Source organism: Aspergillus mulundensis (genome assembly GCF_003369625.1).
Source record: "Aspergillus mulundensis strain DSM 5745 chromosome Unknown scaffold_12, whole genome shotgun sequence".
NCBI lineage: Eukaryota > Fungi > Ascomycota > Eurotiomycetes > Eurotiales > Aspergillaceae > Aspergillus > Aspergillus mulundensis.
The window spans coordinates 525,715-538,454 of record NW_020797900.1 but is presented as its reverse complement, the minus strand read 5'-3'; the positions used below and the strand labels follow the sequence as shown (position 1 = coordinate 538,454).

The window sequence follows — 12,740 nt, the reverse complement described above, 5'->3', positions numbered from 1 at the left end:
CATGGCTGACCAGATGTCGGTTTTGCTGGTGCTCAAGCTGAGCAAGGTTGTTTCCACAGCGTGAAAGCCGCTCGACAAAGAACTCTCCAGAGGCAGGAACAATGCGAAGGCTCTCGCTGATACAAAGGTCTTGGACTCGCGGTCTCTTTGTCTCCGTTGTTCCTTCCCCTAGTCACACATTGTCTGATCACACCTTCTGCCCACATAAATATCACGCTGACCCTCGAGCATCCAGGCATCTCCAACCACCCAGACTTCATCCTATCCTTTCATATCCACAAGCGGGTTTACAACTGAGCAAACATGTCTGCACGAAACCAATCCAAGGGACCTTGCGTCCAAAACCCCACCGCTCAACCACCACTATCCCGCCCTTCGACCCCCGGCCTCAGCGATCTCCCGCCCGAACTTATGGCAGAAATTGCAAGCAACCTTGACCTAATGGATCTCAAGAATCTCCGCCTCGTGAGTCACTACCTCAACGAAAGTACGAACTACGTGTTCGTGAAAGAGGCCTTCGAAACCCTGTGCACCGACTTCTCCACAAACTCGCTAGATAGGATACTCAACATCAGCGATCGGCCAGATATAGCCATCCACGTCAAACAGCTACACATCTGGATCCCCTTCATCAGCTTGGCCATACTCACCCAAGGCCGCTTTACCGACGGCGGGTTGCCATGGCGCCGCGACTATGACATTGGACGTCTAGTCTTTCCCCAGCGCAAGGCTCGGCTCTGGGAAGATGCGCTCGCGGGTTTGGTCAACTGCTCGTGCTTTCGCCTGGAGCGCCCACGGAGCAGGTCTGCATTTGACGACGAAAACCATATCCTTAGCCTCACTGATAACCATGTGATCATGATGAATCTGCTTGCCAGTGGACGTGTCGGAGTCGAGAAGTATAGCCTCAACTGGGTGCGAGGTGACGGGAAAGTCTACAAGCATTGGCTTCGTATGTACGAGCTGGACAGAAGACATCTCGGCAGCCCTACCTTTGCTAAGGCCTGGGCCAACTTACGCGAGTTTACACATAACATGGAGAGGGACTGTGAAGCCGAGGCTGAATACATCGTTGACCTCCTTAGCCTGGCTCCCAAGCTGCAGTCTCTGGACCTTGGGCTTCCCAGCAAGGAAGCCGAGGCCACTGATATAGTCATCGCGCGTCTAGGGTCCAGCAAGATCCCATTCCGGCTGCAGAAGCTGTCGCTCAGGCGCGGCATCTGCAGTTTCGAACACGCCCTGTCTAAACTGCTAAAGTGTCATTCTGCGACGCTGACCTCGTTGAAGCTGGAAGATCTCTGTCTCACGGGCGACGCACTTCTGGGCGTGTTCCAGTTCTTCCACGAACACCGGTTCCCTGCGGTGGAGGACTTCAATTTCAATGGTCTAGCGGACAGGGGAGGACCGGATGGCGCAACTCGGGTGGTCCGTTTGACCACCTTCACGCAGGGTTACGCAAAGCGCATCATTGAGCGGACCGGAGGCTTGCTTGTTTATTATCCTCAGCCTGGACCTAGAGCCATTCTCTACTACAGTGGTCCTGGAGGGGGGGAGGTGTTGGCATCTCTCCATGAGCAAGTAGCAATGAGGCCGTAAGGTTCAGGTTGGCCCTTTCCAGCATTCCATGAAGCATTTTGAATATTCAGTCTTTTTTATACAATGCGGTCACCTGAAACCGTTATAGTTAAATAATAAAATCTAGAGCGCTAGTTCCAATACACACAATTTCTTGAGCCTTCTCTCCCTGTCCTCTCGAATGAGTCTGGGCCCTCAAAGGTTATAGAATAGGCTCCCTAGGTAATGACTATCCAAATAGAATCCATAGACCAAACCCTTGCCTTGCCTTGCTTAGACTTTCACAGCATGCTAATTCTCTGCCGCCTAGCATAGTGCGCCTTCCTTCCAAAGACGTCTGCACTATGACAGCACCTGCACTTCTTTCAGGACATTTTGATAAACCCATCGCACCAATCACAAGCAGAAAGTATAGTAATATAGCCAAGTGCTCACTGGCTCCCTCTCTGCATCTTAACTAGATTACGCGGATATTATGGTCCACGGTTGAATTACACAAGGCTGAAAGCATTTCCACCTGACGGAGATCTGCAAACGCTAGGTATCATGGTCTCAGGGTTACAAGGTTAAAGGGTTCTGGATCGTGATGCGATACCCTAGTGCGTGACGTCCTGTCGAATGTTGGAGGCCTTTGATAGGTGCTACTATTGTCGCGGTCAATGTTACTGGACCTTAAGTAGGAATGATTGAGCTGGGCCTTTTTGTTTAATAAAGTTATCCCTTGACATTACTTGACATTGTCATGAAGTTGTAGCATGGACCACTCACTTTAGTAGGTTCCGGCATGGTGTGAGTATAAGAATTGGACGAATATAGATATAACCGCTCAACTAAGAAAGCTTCTTGCTGACTTTGCAATTCTCAAACGGTTGTCTCTTGCTCCTGCATATATGTTGTTATTCAGACTTAGAAACAGGCTGTGGCCACATGCACTAACTCTTAACCCTGAGGCTCTCAGTACGCAAACAGAAGGGCCCTTCCAAGACACCTTGCAAACAGAAGATACCTGGACAAACAAAAGAAATGCACTAATAAACTAGCCATGTAGCCTACCATGTGTCCATCCATGACTATGGCATATTGGCAATGTGGCCCTTACTGTGAGGCCTCAGTGCTGGCCTCTAAACCTCCTCCCATAATCCTAGTGGGTGAATTATCTTTTTATTCACTGGAAGCTCGAGCCATGTTTGGCCGCTTTGAAAGGGAAAAAGTGGAGAAACAGTAGAGTTCTGCACCGCAAATATTCATATAGCTCTTTATTCACTGGGCTCCTGTTTGCACTTCACTTTGAGTCACATACTCCTGGTCTTCCCTTGGGCGAGAATAAATATCGCCTTACCCCCGGGCAACTTAGACTTCTGCAACCACCTACCCGACACTACCCCTCTTCCTGTTCTCCAACCCAATCGAAATTGCGAAGCCAAGTCCATCAACTCGCAACAATGTCTCTATCCCAAGGCCAAGTCCAGGGATCCTGCACCCAGAAACCCATCCCTCAACACCTACCGCTCAATCGTCCACGCCCCAACCTCGACAGCCTCCCAGCTGAAATACTAGGACAGATTGCGAGCGAAGTCCGGCCTGCAACAGAATTGGCTGAGCTGCGCCTTATCAACCGACATGTCAGCAAGAGCTTTACCTACGAATGGGCCAAGCGAACTTTCGAACAGGTAGAGACAGATCTCTCGTCCAAGTCCCTGGAGAGACTGGACATTATCAGCACCAATCCAGACTTCGCCGTCCACGTGAAGCACATCAAAGTTGCCTGGCACCAGTCGGAAGAAATTGACGTTGACCGCGGCCAGGTCTTTGGATCTCGGCTTCGCTGGCGCCGGGACAGCTCGGGGGGTCTTGTCTTCCCACAGCCTACAGCGCAGCGCTGGGAAGACGTATTCGCACGGTTCACCAATTGTGTGTCCTTTTCCATAGAACGCCCATTTGATTCGCAGGGCTACGCAGACTTGGATGGGGAATACTGGGAGCCGCGTGGTCTGTTGCTCATGGACCTGCACATGTTCATGATGAACATGTTCTCCAGTGGCCGGGTGGTGGTCGAGAAATACGAGGTCGACTGGCGCACCGATAAGTCGGGGTATGATGATGCCGAGCCCTTCGACATCAACGCCCCGGGCGTGAACACCGCACATCTTCGGAATCCCAGCTTCGCGGCGGCCTGGGGGAACATTCGCAGCCTTGACCTACACCTCGGGGATGTCACACCGGGCGGAGGCCAATATATAGTCGAACTGCTCAACCTTGCGCCCAAGCTGGAATCTCTGACGCTCGATATCGAAGAGAGCGAGGACGGCAAGGAAGCAGCAGTGATACTTGAGAGCCTTGGGTCTGCGGATTGTCCATTCCAGCTCAAATCGCTGCGTGTCGAAGAGGCCCGGCTTGCTGGATCTGAAGATGATCTACATATGGCATTGGCACGTCATCGCTCGACCCTTACCAGCATGGAGCTGGTCTCGATCCACCTAGGTGCAGATGGGATTCGCTCTCTGTTTGACTTCTTCTTCTTTTACAAGCTCCCCGTTCTATCGGAATTCCTGCTTAACAATGTACAAGACTGGGAAGAGGTCGGGAGCAGCCGCGAGCCCCGCCTCCTCATTTTCCCCCAACTGCACACAGAGCTCTCTGGACATCGACTATTCGAGCAAAACCTGGACGATCACAGCTACGTTGACCCGTGTCGGATGTTCTATTACTTTGGACCTAAAGGGAGCGAGGCTCTGACGTTCCTGAGCCGTGAATACCACTTTGGAGCCAGCGGGTCCGTGTAGTGGTAGAAATGATTGTGGAGGGGAGGCGGGAATGAAAGCTGGATCAGGTTAAATCGTCTATTGGATGCACTTATCCACGTGTTTTGTTCGACGTTTTTTTTCTCTTACAATTCAAATGGAACTTGCTATACTTAAGTGGGTTATCAGCACGTGCACAGAGCAAGGCATAGGCCAGCCTGATGGAGAGCTCATTATTCAATGTATCTAGCTGCGAATAGCTTGTTTCTAGCTATCTACAGGACCCAGTGCTGTCTCTACAATTTATTATTTTAAAGCCTTTAATACTCTTCACGTCTTCATTACCTCATAATACTACATGGTTCACGTAAAAATAACATCTTCCATTCTGTAAAGTCGCACTTTGCTGCTAATCTTCCAATGTTACCATACCTAGGTATATACCCCCTGCGCCCCTACCCTACTTTGGGCATCATGAGGAAAGCTCCAGCTCCTGTGATTGAACCGCAACCTTTTTGAAACTGTTTGTCGAGTATGTACTATGTTCTAGGGGATTCGAAAATAAAGTGTAGTGAGCTTATTTCAGTTTCTTTGACCGGGCTTCGCTCCGAGACAGTTTCATTTGAAAGGCTTAATCGAGTCCCAAGATCTAGTCTGCGACAATACTTACCGTTTCCATTATGTTTATTTTTACTAAATACCTGGGGGTGGTATTCGAGATTATGCCTTGAAAGCCTCTCAAGAGGTCTCTACCTCTAAACACAACCCTACATGTAAGATTCCAACCCTACCTTGGAGACTTGGTCTTCCTAGCCTTCCAACCTTGGAAAGAGACCGTGAGTACTTTACAAGGCAAACTATATTCAATCACTACCAAGATACTAACTTGTCCTTCCAGGTACTCGGTAGTTGTACTACCACTTCAATCAATCGGCCCGTCCATGAAGTCGATTTACACTGTCAACAAAGGCCGAAGTAGCTCATTTGCTTTCATGTTTTAAGGCAGATAAAGGGCGCACCTACCAGTGTAAAACGAGATAAAATAGAAAGCCTTGAAGCTGGACTCGCAGGCAGGGGTGCACAAAGACTACCATAGTTTTAGGGCAATGTTAATAGTTTCAGGTTATCTTTGTACATACACTCAGTGACCTCTACACTTCGGCTTAAAGACTATGGTACCGACCATGTTTCCAATGTTTGATAGTTTCAAATTGTCTATATGCATAATCCCAAAACTATTTACACTTTCAAGGTTTGGTCAAAGACTACCTACCATATCTAATATCAATGGTTTCATGCATTGTAACCTCTGCAATGGGTACACTTAGGCCTGAAGACTACCATATTTGCAACATTGCATCGTTTCAGATTACATTTATGAATGCCCTTTACACTCCGGTTTCTGTTATAGACAGTAGATCCACATGATCCTCCTCCCTTTCATGGAGACAGATATATATACATGATCCCCGCAGCAACCCAAGCCAACCATAAGAACATCAACTTTAGTTTCAGCATCTCAAGCCAACTTTACCTACCACAGGAACATCATCCAGTCTTAACCAACTCGCCACCATGGATTCCCTCAAAACCCTGCTTAAGGGAATGACCCTCTCTACGACTCGCAGTGCTCCAGAGCCTCCCAACCCCAATCGACCCACCGGTCTCCTGGATCTACCCCCCGAGCTAATCGACATGATAGCGTCCTACCTGGAAACGGACTGGATCGGAGATTTTGAGTTGGAGCAATTCCACGAAGTATGCCGGTACATCTACCAAGCTACCTTCTATCAGTTCTGCCGCCGCAAGTTCGAAACAATCCGCGTCGACTTCTCCGTCGCCTCGTGGCGGCACATCAACAGGATCATCAACCGCCCCGACATCGCCCCCCACGTCAAGGCCCTGAACATCTACACGTCACGCAACTCCAACTCGCCTCTGTGCTTCGGCGGCGGCGTTGAGTGGCCCCGTTCCCGCGGTGGACGCCTAAATACCAAAAGCAAAGCGGTTACCCGCTGGCACGATGCGTTCGCAAAACTGCCGAACCTTTCCTCGTTCACCATCAGGCGCCCGTTCAACGACTTCTCTCCCGACGAGACGGACGCCGAGTCCGATGATGACGAGTACGGCCCGCTCACCCTTACCGACCTGCATGTGCTCATGATGAGCGTGTTTGCCACCGGGCGCGTAAAGGTCGAGGCGTACAAGCTCGCCTGGCACCAGATCGGGGGAGTCGGGTTTCGCACATTGCGGTCGTTGGAGATGAAGTACATCGACACAGCCAGCAGTTCCAGCCATCTCCGACACCCGTCGTTCATTCAGGCCTGGGCCAACATTCGATCCTTCAGCTACGACGCTGCCATTGCTTCAACCGCCGAGGCTGCATACCTGATCCAGCTGCTGAAGCTCGCTCCGAACCTCGAGTCGTTGTACTTCAACTTTGACCGCGATGAAGAATACGCACCGGCAGTGATTGACAGCTTAGCAGATGAGTCTGAGGAAGGGTTCGGGTTCCGGCTGAAATCGCTCAAGTTCAAAAACACGGGTTTCCACAGCCCGAGCGTTCTTCCCGCGATCCTACGGCGCCACCGCTTGAGCCTCGAGCGCTTGGTCTTGGAGGAAATCTCCTTCGAGGGGGACGGTATAACGCGTCTGCTTGCTGTCTCCAAAGAGTTTGAGAAAGCTGGACTGCCTGCGCTCACCTACTTCTTCTTCAACGCGATCCGTGACAAGGGCGGAGACAATATCCAAGGCCCGTATAGAGGCCTTATTGTTCCGAAATACGGGAAGAAGACAGTTAAGAAGATGGACAAGGAGACCCCGGGAGACTTCTGTTACTTTCTCAATGGCTTTTTGTTTCCAGGTACGTCGTATCTGCGGTATGAGGGTCCTCAGGCGAACTTCGTACTCCGGCAGCTGCGCCACATTGCAGGCTACAGTTTGCGACGGTGGTAGAGGATCTTTCTCCGAGGACTTCTGTACAGTGTTTGCGTTTTGATTACTTGTTGTCTTTGCTGGTTTATAGGATGGTGCATAGTTAGTTTATACTTTGAAAATTCATGTATACATGTGATATATATGTGCAGTAGATTCCCCAGATACAGACCGCAGCCATACCTACCTGCTTACCATAGTCTGATAGCCAGCTGTAGTATTGCTATGAGTTACCCAATCCAGTTGTGACTGGTTTCACTTCCTGCGCAATCTGATAACGACTATTAGTTAAACTATTCTTTTACATTTCCCTGACCTTTTTTTATTTTTATAATAATGTGCTGATGCTTGCACTGCGGTGCAATGCAAAATCATGTATGCAGCTTGTCTATGTCAATGATCATTTGCATGGAATAACCATTTAAAACATGGGCAACTCGAAGGGATTCATTCACCTCTACCTGCATTCTTTTGACTGGGTCAAGTAAGAGGCTCACAAGGATGAAACGGTTTAATGGCAGCTTTATAGGCCTTATAGCATACCCAAAAAGAGTTACGAAGAATGCTTCCAGCCATGGGACTCGAAGGTTTCATGTCATCTTTGTGGCCACATAATGCATGTGTCAAGAAGCCATGTATCTGAAACATCCCTTGTAGCCTCTCAGTGGGACACATCATGACGCTTTTTCGCATTGTTATATGTACGGCTACATAAACCTACCATAGGTATGATACCCTTGCAACCTAGATTGACATTGACTCAACCCTAATCAACAAACCTTTGGAACACAAGCAACACCTTCAACATGGAATCTCTACAAGACCAACTCGATAACACCAGCCTTCGCCCCACCGGCATACTTGACCTTCCCCCCGAGCTGATGAGCATAATCGCATCTGACCTAGAAGTGTGTGATCTCAGATCCCTCCGCCTGGCCAGCATGTATCTCAACAACAGCACCTTCTATATATTTTCTCGCCGCGCGTTCAAAGAATTGCGCATAGACTTCTCTGCCGCCTCGTGGCATAAGATCAGCAATGTTATCAACCGGCCCGACCTAATCCCCCTCGTGGAGTCCCTGGTAGTGCAAGAATCACCCCGCGGGTCCCGGCCGAGGACCAGCCCGGTGGCTCTAAATGAGGTGGTTTTCGGCGCCGGGTTTGAATGGGCGCGCGACTCTTCTGGAACTCTGAATCACGCGCAGGACCTGGTGCAGATTTGGCAGAGTGCGCTCGCGCGCCTGGTCGAAGCCAACTGCAAGTCCTTTAGCATCAATCGCCGCGAACAATCAAGGACTGTCGGCGACGAGGACGAGGAAGGCCGATATCTCCATCTGACTGACCTGCACTCGCTCCTGATGGTGGCATTCGCCAGCGCGCGTTGCAGCGCAGGCACAGGGATGGAGAGATACGAGATCTGCTGGGGCAGGTATTGCACAGCCGCCGAATGGTGGAGTGAAGGCGGGTGGCTTGACGATGGCAAGCTCGACATGAGCCACATGGCGTCTTCCCAATTCAAGGACGCCTGGTCCGGCATCCGCGAACTGCGACTGAATATCGAATTGGGATACTTTAGTGATGGAGCGCGGAAGTACTTGATCTCACTGCTGAAGCTGGCGCCGAATCTGGAGACGTTGTACTTCGACTTCGTGCACGGGGAATGCGCAACGTTATTCATCAAGCGCCTGGGCTGGGCCACGGTCAAAGGCGAGGTCCAGTTTCGGCTCAAGTCGCTGCATTTTTCTAACGCCAGGATGGGGCACTCTGATATCCATATTGGACCTGCATTTCTGACCTTGTTGCGGAGGCATCGGGAAACCCTGCAGCACTTGACCCTTAAACACATACGCCTGGGGCCAGAGGGGCTACCTAGCTTGATCAACTTTTTCAGGGACGAGAAACTCAGAGTAGTGAAGTACTTCCATTTTGATTCTCTGGGAGATTTCAGGGGGAGTGATGGCAGGAAACGGGGACTCAGGTTTCCAGTCCTGGACGAGGGCGTCAGGACCTATAGGCGTCCGATTCCCCCGAGTGCTGGTGTGGGCTGGTATAGCTACAGGGAGCACTATGATTACCGTATAGGTACCTGTGAACTTGAGCTCTCTGGTTCCAGAGCGGGCAGGTTACTTCGTGGTCTCCATCGTCACGCCTCGTACGATAACTGGAGCGACGGGTTTTAGATTAGGTATTGCCTAGGTAAGTTAGGCAGATACTTCCAATAGGTCTGTGTGGTCTCAGCCTTTTATCTGCCAGGGGGTGGTTAAATTCCAAATGTTGGCGGATTTGCCTTAAGCCGGCCATGGACGGATTGACCAATCTGACAACATCTGCCAGCAGTAGTGACGTTGTCAGGTGTTTGCTGGTATGGTTCATCTTGATGTAGATAATGGAAATGGCATGGTGAAATTATCCAATATCAGGGTTTGAGATAGGGAACGGCCTCTTCTATGCTTGAAACATGTTTAGCTATGGTGTCTCGATTTTCCGCTTTAAGATTACGTCCATTGTGCTTTTAAACATCACATAGAATACTTCTTTATACAATTTAGCTACATAACACACCTTTAACACAGCATGCACACCCTGGGTCCTTGTACGTACCATAAAACCTGTGGGCCTGAGGATATATAGCCTAGACACATTGCAAAACAATACCGCACTCCTAAGATCCCATTGTAAGCACAATAATAGTCTATGCTGCTGGGGGTGACTCTGGTACAGAGTACCCAGGTGAGAGTGGGAGTAATTAAAGTGCGCAGAAACCCGGCATGATACTGATGTTTGGGCCAGTTCGTCCTTGCACTCTTCACACCTACACAATGTCCATGGGTGGTTACATCGCCGGAATAGAGGCGGCCGTATCATTCCTGTTGGCCTTGAAACATGATGCTTTGGCAAGAGTTCGCAATCAAAGAACACACCTTCGGATTCACCCATTAGATGATTTCTTCAGTACCATGGTCTCAGATTTCCAAAGAAACGGTAGTAAGGTATGGCAATGGAATCTTGTGTAATGCTGTGTAAAGAGTACCTCCGCCTTTCAAGCGTTTCAAGGTACCATATCTTTGTGCTCATGTCTGATAAAGGGTTGGAGCCTAGAATCTAATATAAAACTGTTTGAAAGAGGGCATCTGCCTTGCAAGGGTTTCAACGTACCTTGAAAGAGGAATTCAGCATTTCTACACAGCCTTTCAAGCGTTTCAAGGTATCTTTGTGCGCAAGACTGACACAGGTTCGGAGCCTGAAAAAACCCTTAGCCTGAAAAAACCCTTGCCGCAATGATACCGCTCCCTTTTTATATTATCATTTGCCCCTTTGTGTTGTCCATTGTATATAATGACACTTGCTGCCACAAACTGAAACTCGAAACCGGACTCGAAATAGATTGCAATGAACCAACCTTGCACCACGGAAACTAACTCATCCATCACAATGGAATCACTACAATCCATGTTAGAAACCACAAGCCTTTCCAAAGGCTCTCCGGATCATCGCCCTGCTAGCCCTGCGAACCGTGCTAACATCTGTGACCTCCCCCCAGAACTCATCGAGGAGATCACGACGCATCTAGAAATAAGGCACATCACGCGCCTGCGCCGTGTCTGCCGGTACCTCAACGAAGCAACATTCCGCTCTTTTGTTAGAGGGTTTTCCAAGCTAAGAACGGACCTCTCATATAAGTCCTGCAAGGAGTTTGAAGCCTTAACCCAGAACCAGCTTCTGGCTAACCAAATCAAACACCTGCACATCACGGCGAAGTCCATTTTCTCCACAGAGACCAGCCCAAAGACTGGCCATATTCGTTTCGGGGCCGGCTTTGACTGGCTTCGTGACGGCGATGGTCTTATAATCCCCGATCAAGAAGGCATGGCCCGCTGGGAGACCGTGCTGAAAGATTTACCCAACTGCAAGACCATTACGCTCGAGCGCGCCTTCCGCGCTCCTCAGCATATCCCTTGCACTGATTCTGATGTTAACACTGATGACGAGGGCGATTTCATTGCTGACGTTGAATCCACCGAAGAGCAGGCAGACGAATACCCAGCCCTAACGCACACCGAAGTCCACCTCTTCATCCTAGCCATGATCGCCAAGGGCGCGCTTCAACCAGAGGAATACGAGCTGAACTTCGGCCGCCGCCTGCAGGGGCCCCTTTTAGGCCCCCCATTCGAAATCGAACCCGCCCATCAATATGACTACTACTACCACCGGGACTTCCGACGGGCATGGAGGAAGAATCTGTCCAGCCTCCACTTCACAGCGAGTCTCAAATCCACCGCCGCGGTGAATCACCTACGGGTGCTGGTGGCGCTGGCACATCGCCTGAAGTCCCTAACCCTGGACTTCAACTTCGATAGCGACGCCGACCACAGCACGAGCGTGGTTCGCCTTCTCAGCGATGAGAGGTTGGCCTCGCACTTCCGCCTGAAGTCGCTCGAACTGCGCCACGGGAAGCTGTACCCAGGCTCCCACGGCCAATGGGTCGTTCATGCGATGGCCAGGCATCGTGGCACTCTTGAGCACTTTGGTCTGCGCGATATGTGTCTCTCGGACGGTATCCCTAAGATAATCCTGAGAGACTTGGCTAATAATGTGTATGAGAAGCTCAAGTCGTTCAGGCTTGACCAGGTCTGTGTGACTTATCCTGAGGCACCCTTGTACGGCCGGCAGCGGATGGGTCTTTACTTCCGTGACCTTGAACAGGGATCTCGCGTTGATGAGGAGACGAAAGGGACGTTGGAGTACCGCTTCCATCCGAAGGGTGGGAGTTGGCCACATCGTCCCTATGGATTGCCATGTCCAACGTCGCTCGTGGCGTATACTGGGCCGGGGGTGAGTCAGATTGCGAAAAGGCTGTATGATTTGAGGCAGTATCAGCGTTAGGTAGGGTCTGCCCGTTACCTAGATTATCTTTGTTGGGTATCATGGGCAGGTAGGCCACATTGTTCTCTTGAGCTTTTCTGTTCATTCCTGGGTGTTGCTTTTGGTTTTATGTTGAATAGCAGCTTAGATAAACATAATTAGTGGGATTAATGAAAAGGTTTAAAATACCAAATGCTATAGTTCTTGTATTATCAGTAATCCGCACGCGCTAATCTCTTGCTATCATAGCAGAGAGGCCTTTGCGTGCAGTGCAAGTATAAGCTGCTACATGCACATATAATGGAGCACACAGCTGATACCAGTCAGTCGGAATAGGGGTCCACAAATACGCTTAGAATATGGCGTTATTTTCTATTGTCCTAGGTAATATATATTATATTTTAACAGTATAAAATAGTATAAGAATAGCCAAAATAAATTAGGTAGGGCATTAAATATTTTAGCCTAATATATATTCGCTATAATATATATTAAGAATGAATATAAAATTATTATTAAAAAATAAAAATTAGAATTGAAGTTACATTATTATTCCCTAATTAAATAATAAAATAAATAAAATAAATAAAATAAATAAAATAAATAAAATAAATAAAATAAATAAAA

The 12,740-nt window shown here is 49.3% G+C and overlaps 5 protein-coding genes across 5 annotated transcripts; all 5 read left to right on the top strand.

The window, feature by feature from the left end:
- Positions 1–303: 303 nt before the first annotated feature.
- DSM5745_09494 (F-box protein) lies at positions 304–1,596 on the top strand (the record flags this gene model as incomplete). Its single annotated transcript, XM_026751510.1, has 1 exon — positions 304–1,596. One exon carries the CDS (start codon positions 304–306, stop codon positions 1,594–1,596), a length of 1,293 nt encoding a protein of 430 aa, XP_026599858.1.
- A 1,421-nt stretch (positions 1,597–3,017) lies between these two features.
- Positions 3,018–4,358, top strand: DSM5745_09493 (uncharacterized protein; the record flags this gene model as incomplete). The annotated part of the gene is made up of 1 exon (XM_026751509.1): positions 3,018–4,358. One exon carries the CDS (start codon positions 3,018–3,020, stop codon positions 4,356–4,358), a length of 1,341 nt encoding a protein of 446 aa, XP_026599857.1.
- Positions 4,359–5,891: 1,533 nt separating this feature from the next.
- DSM5745_09492 (uncharacterized protein) lies at positions 5,892–7,271 on the top strand (the record flags this gene model as incomplete). The annotated part of the gene is made up of 1 exon (XM_026751508.1): positions 5,892–7,271. One exon carries the CDS (start codon positions 5,892–5,894, stop codon positions 7,269–7,271), a length of 1,380 nt encoding a protein of 459 aa, XP_026599856.1.
- A 785-nt stretch (positions 7,272–8,056) lies between these two features.
- Positions 8,057–9,430, top strand: DSM5745_09491 (uncharacterized protein; the record flags this gene model as incomplete). Its single annotated transcript, XM_026751507.1, has 1 exon — positions 8,057–9,430. One exon carries the CDS (start codon positions 8,057–8,059, stop codon positions 9,428–9,430), a length of 1,374 nt encoding a protein of 457 aa, XP_026599855.1.
- Positions 9,431–10,682: 1,252 nt separating this feature from the next.
- On the top strand, positions 10,683–12,134 carry DSM5745_09490 (uncharacterized protein; the record flags this gene model as incomplete). Its single annotated transcript, XM_026751506.1, has 1 exon — positions 10,683–12,134. The coding sequence occupies one exon, from the start codon at positions 10,683–10,685 to the stop codon at positions 12,132–12,134; it is 1,452 nt and encodes a 483-aa protein (XP_026599854.1).
- Positions 12,135–12,740: the final 606 nt, after the last annotated feature.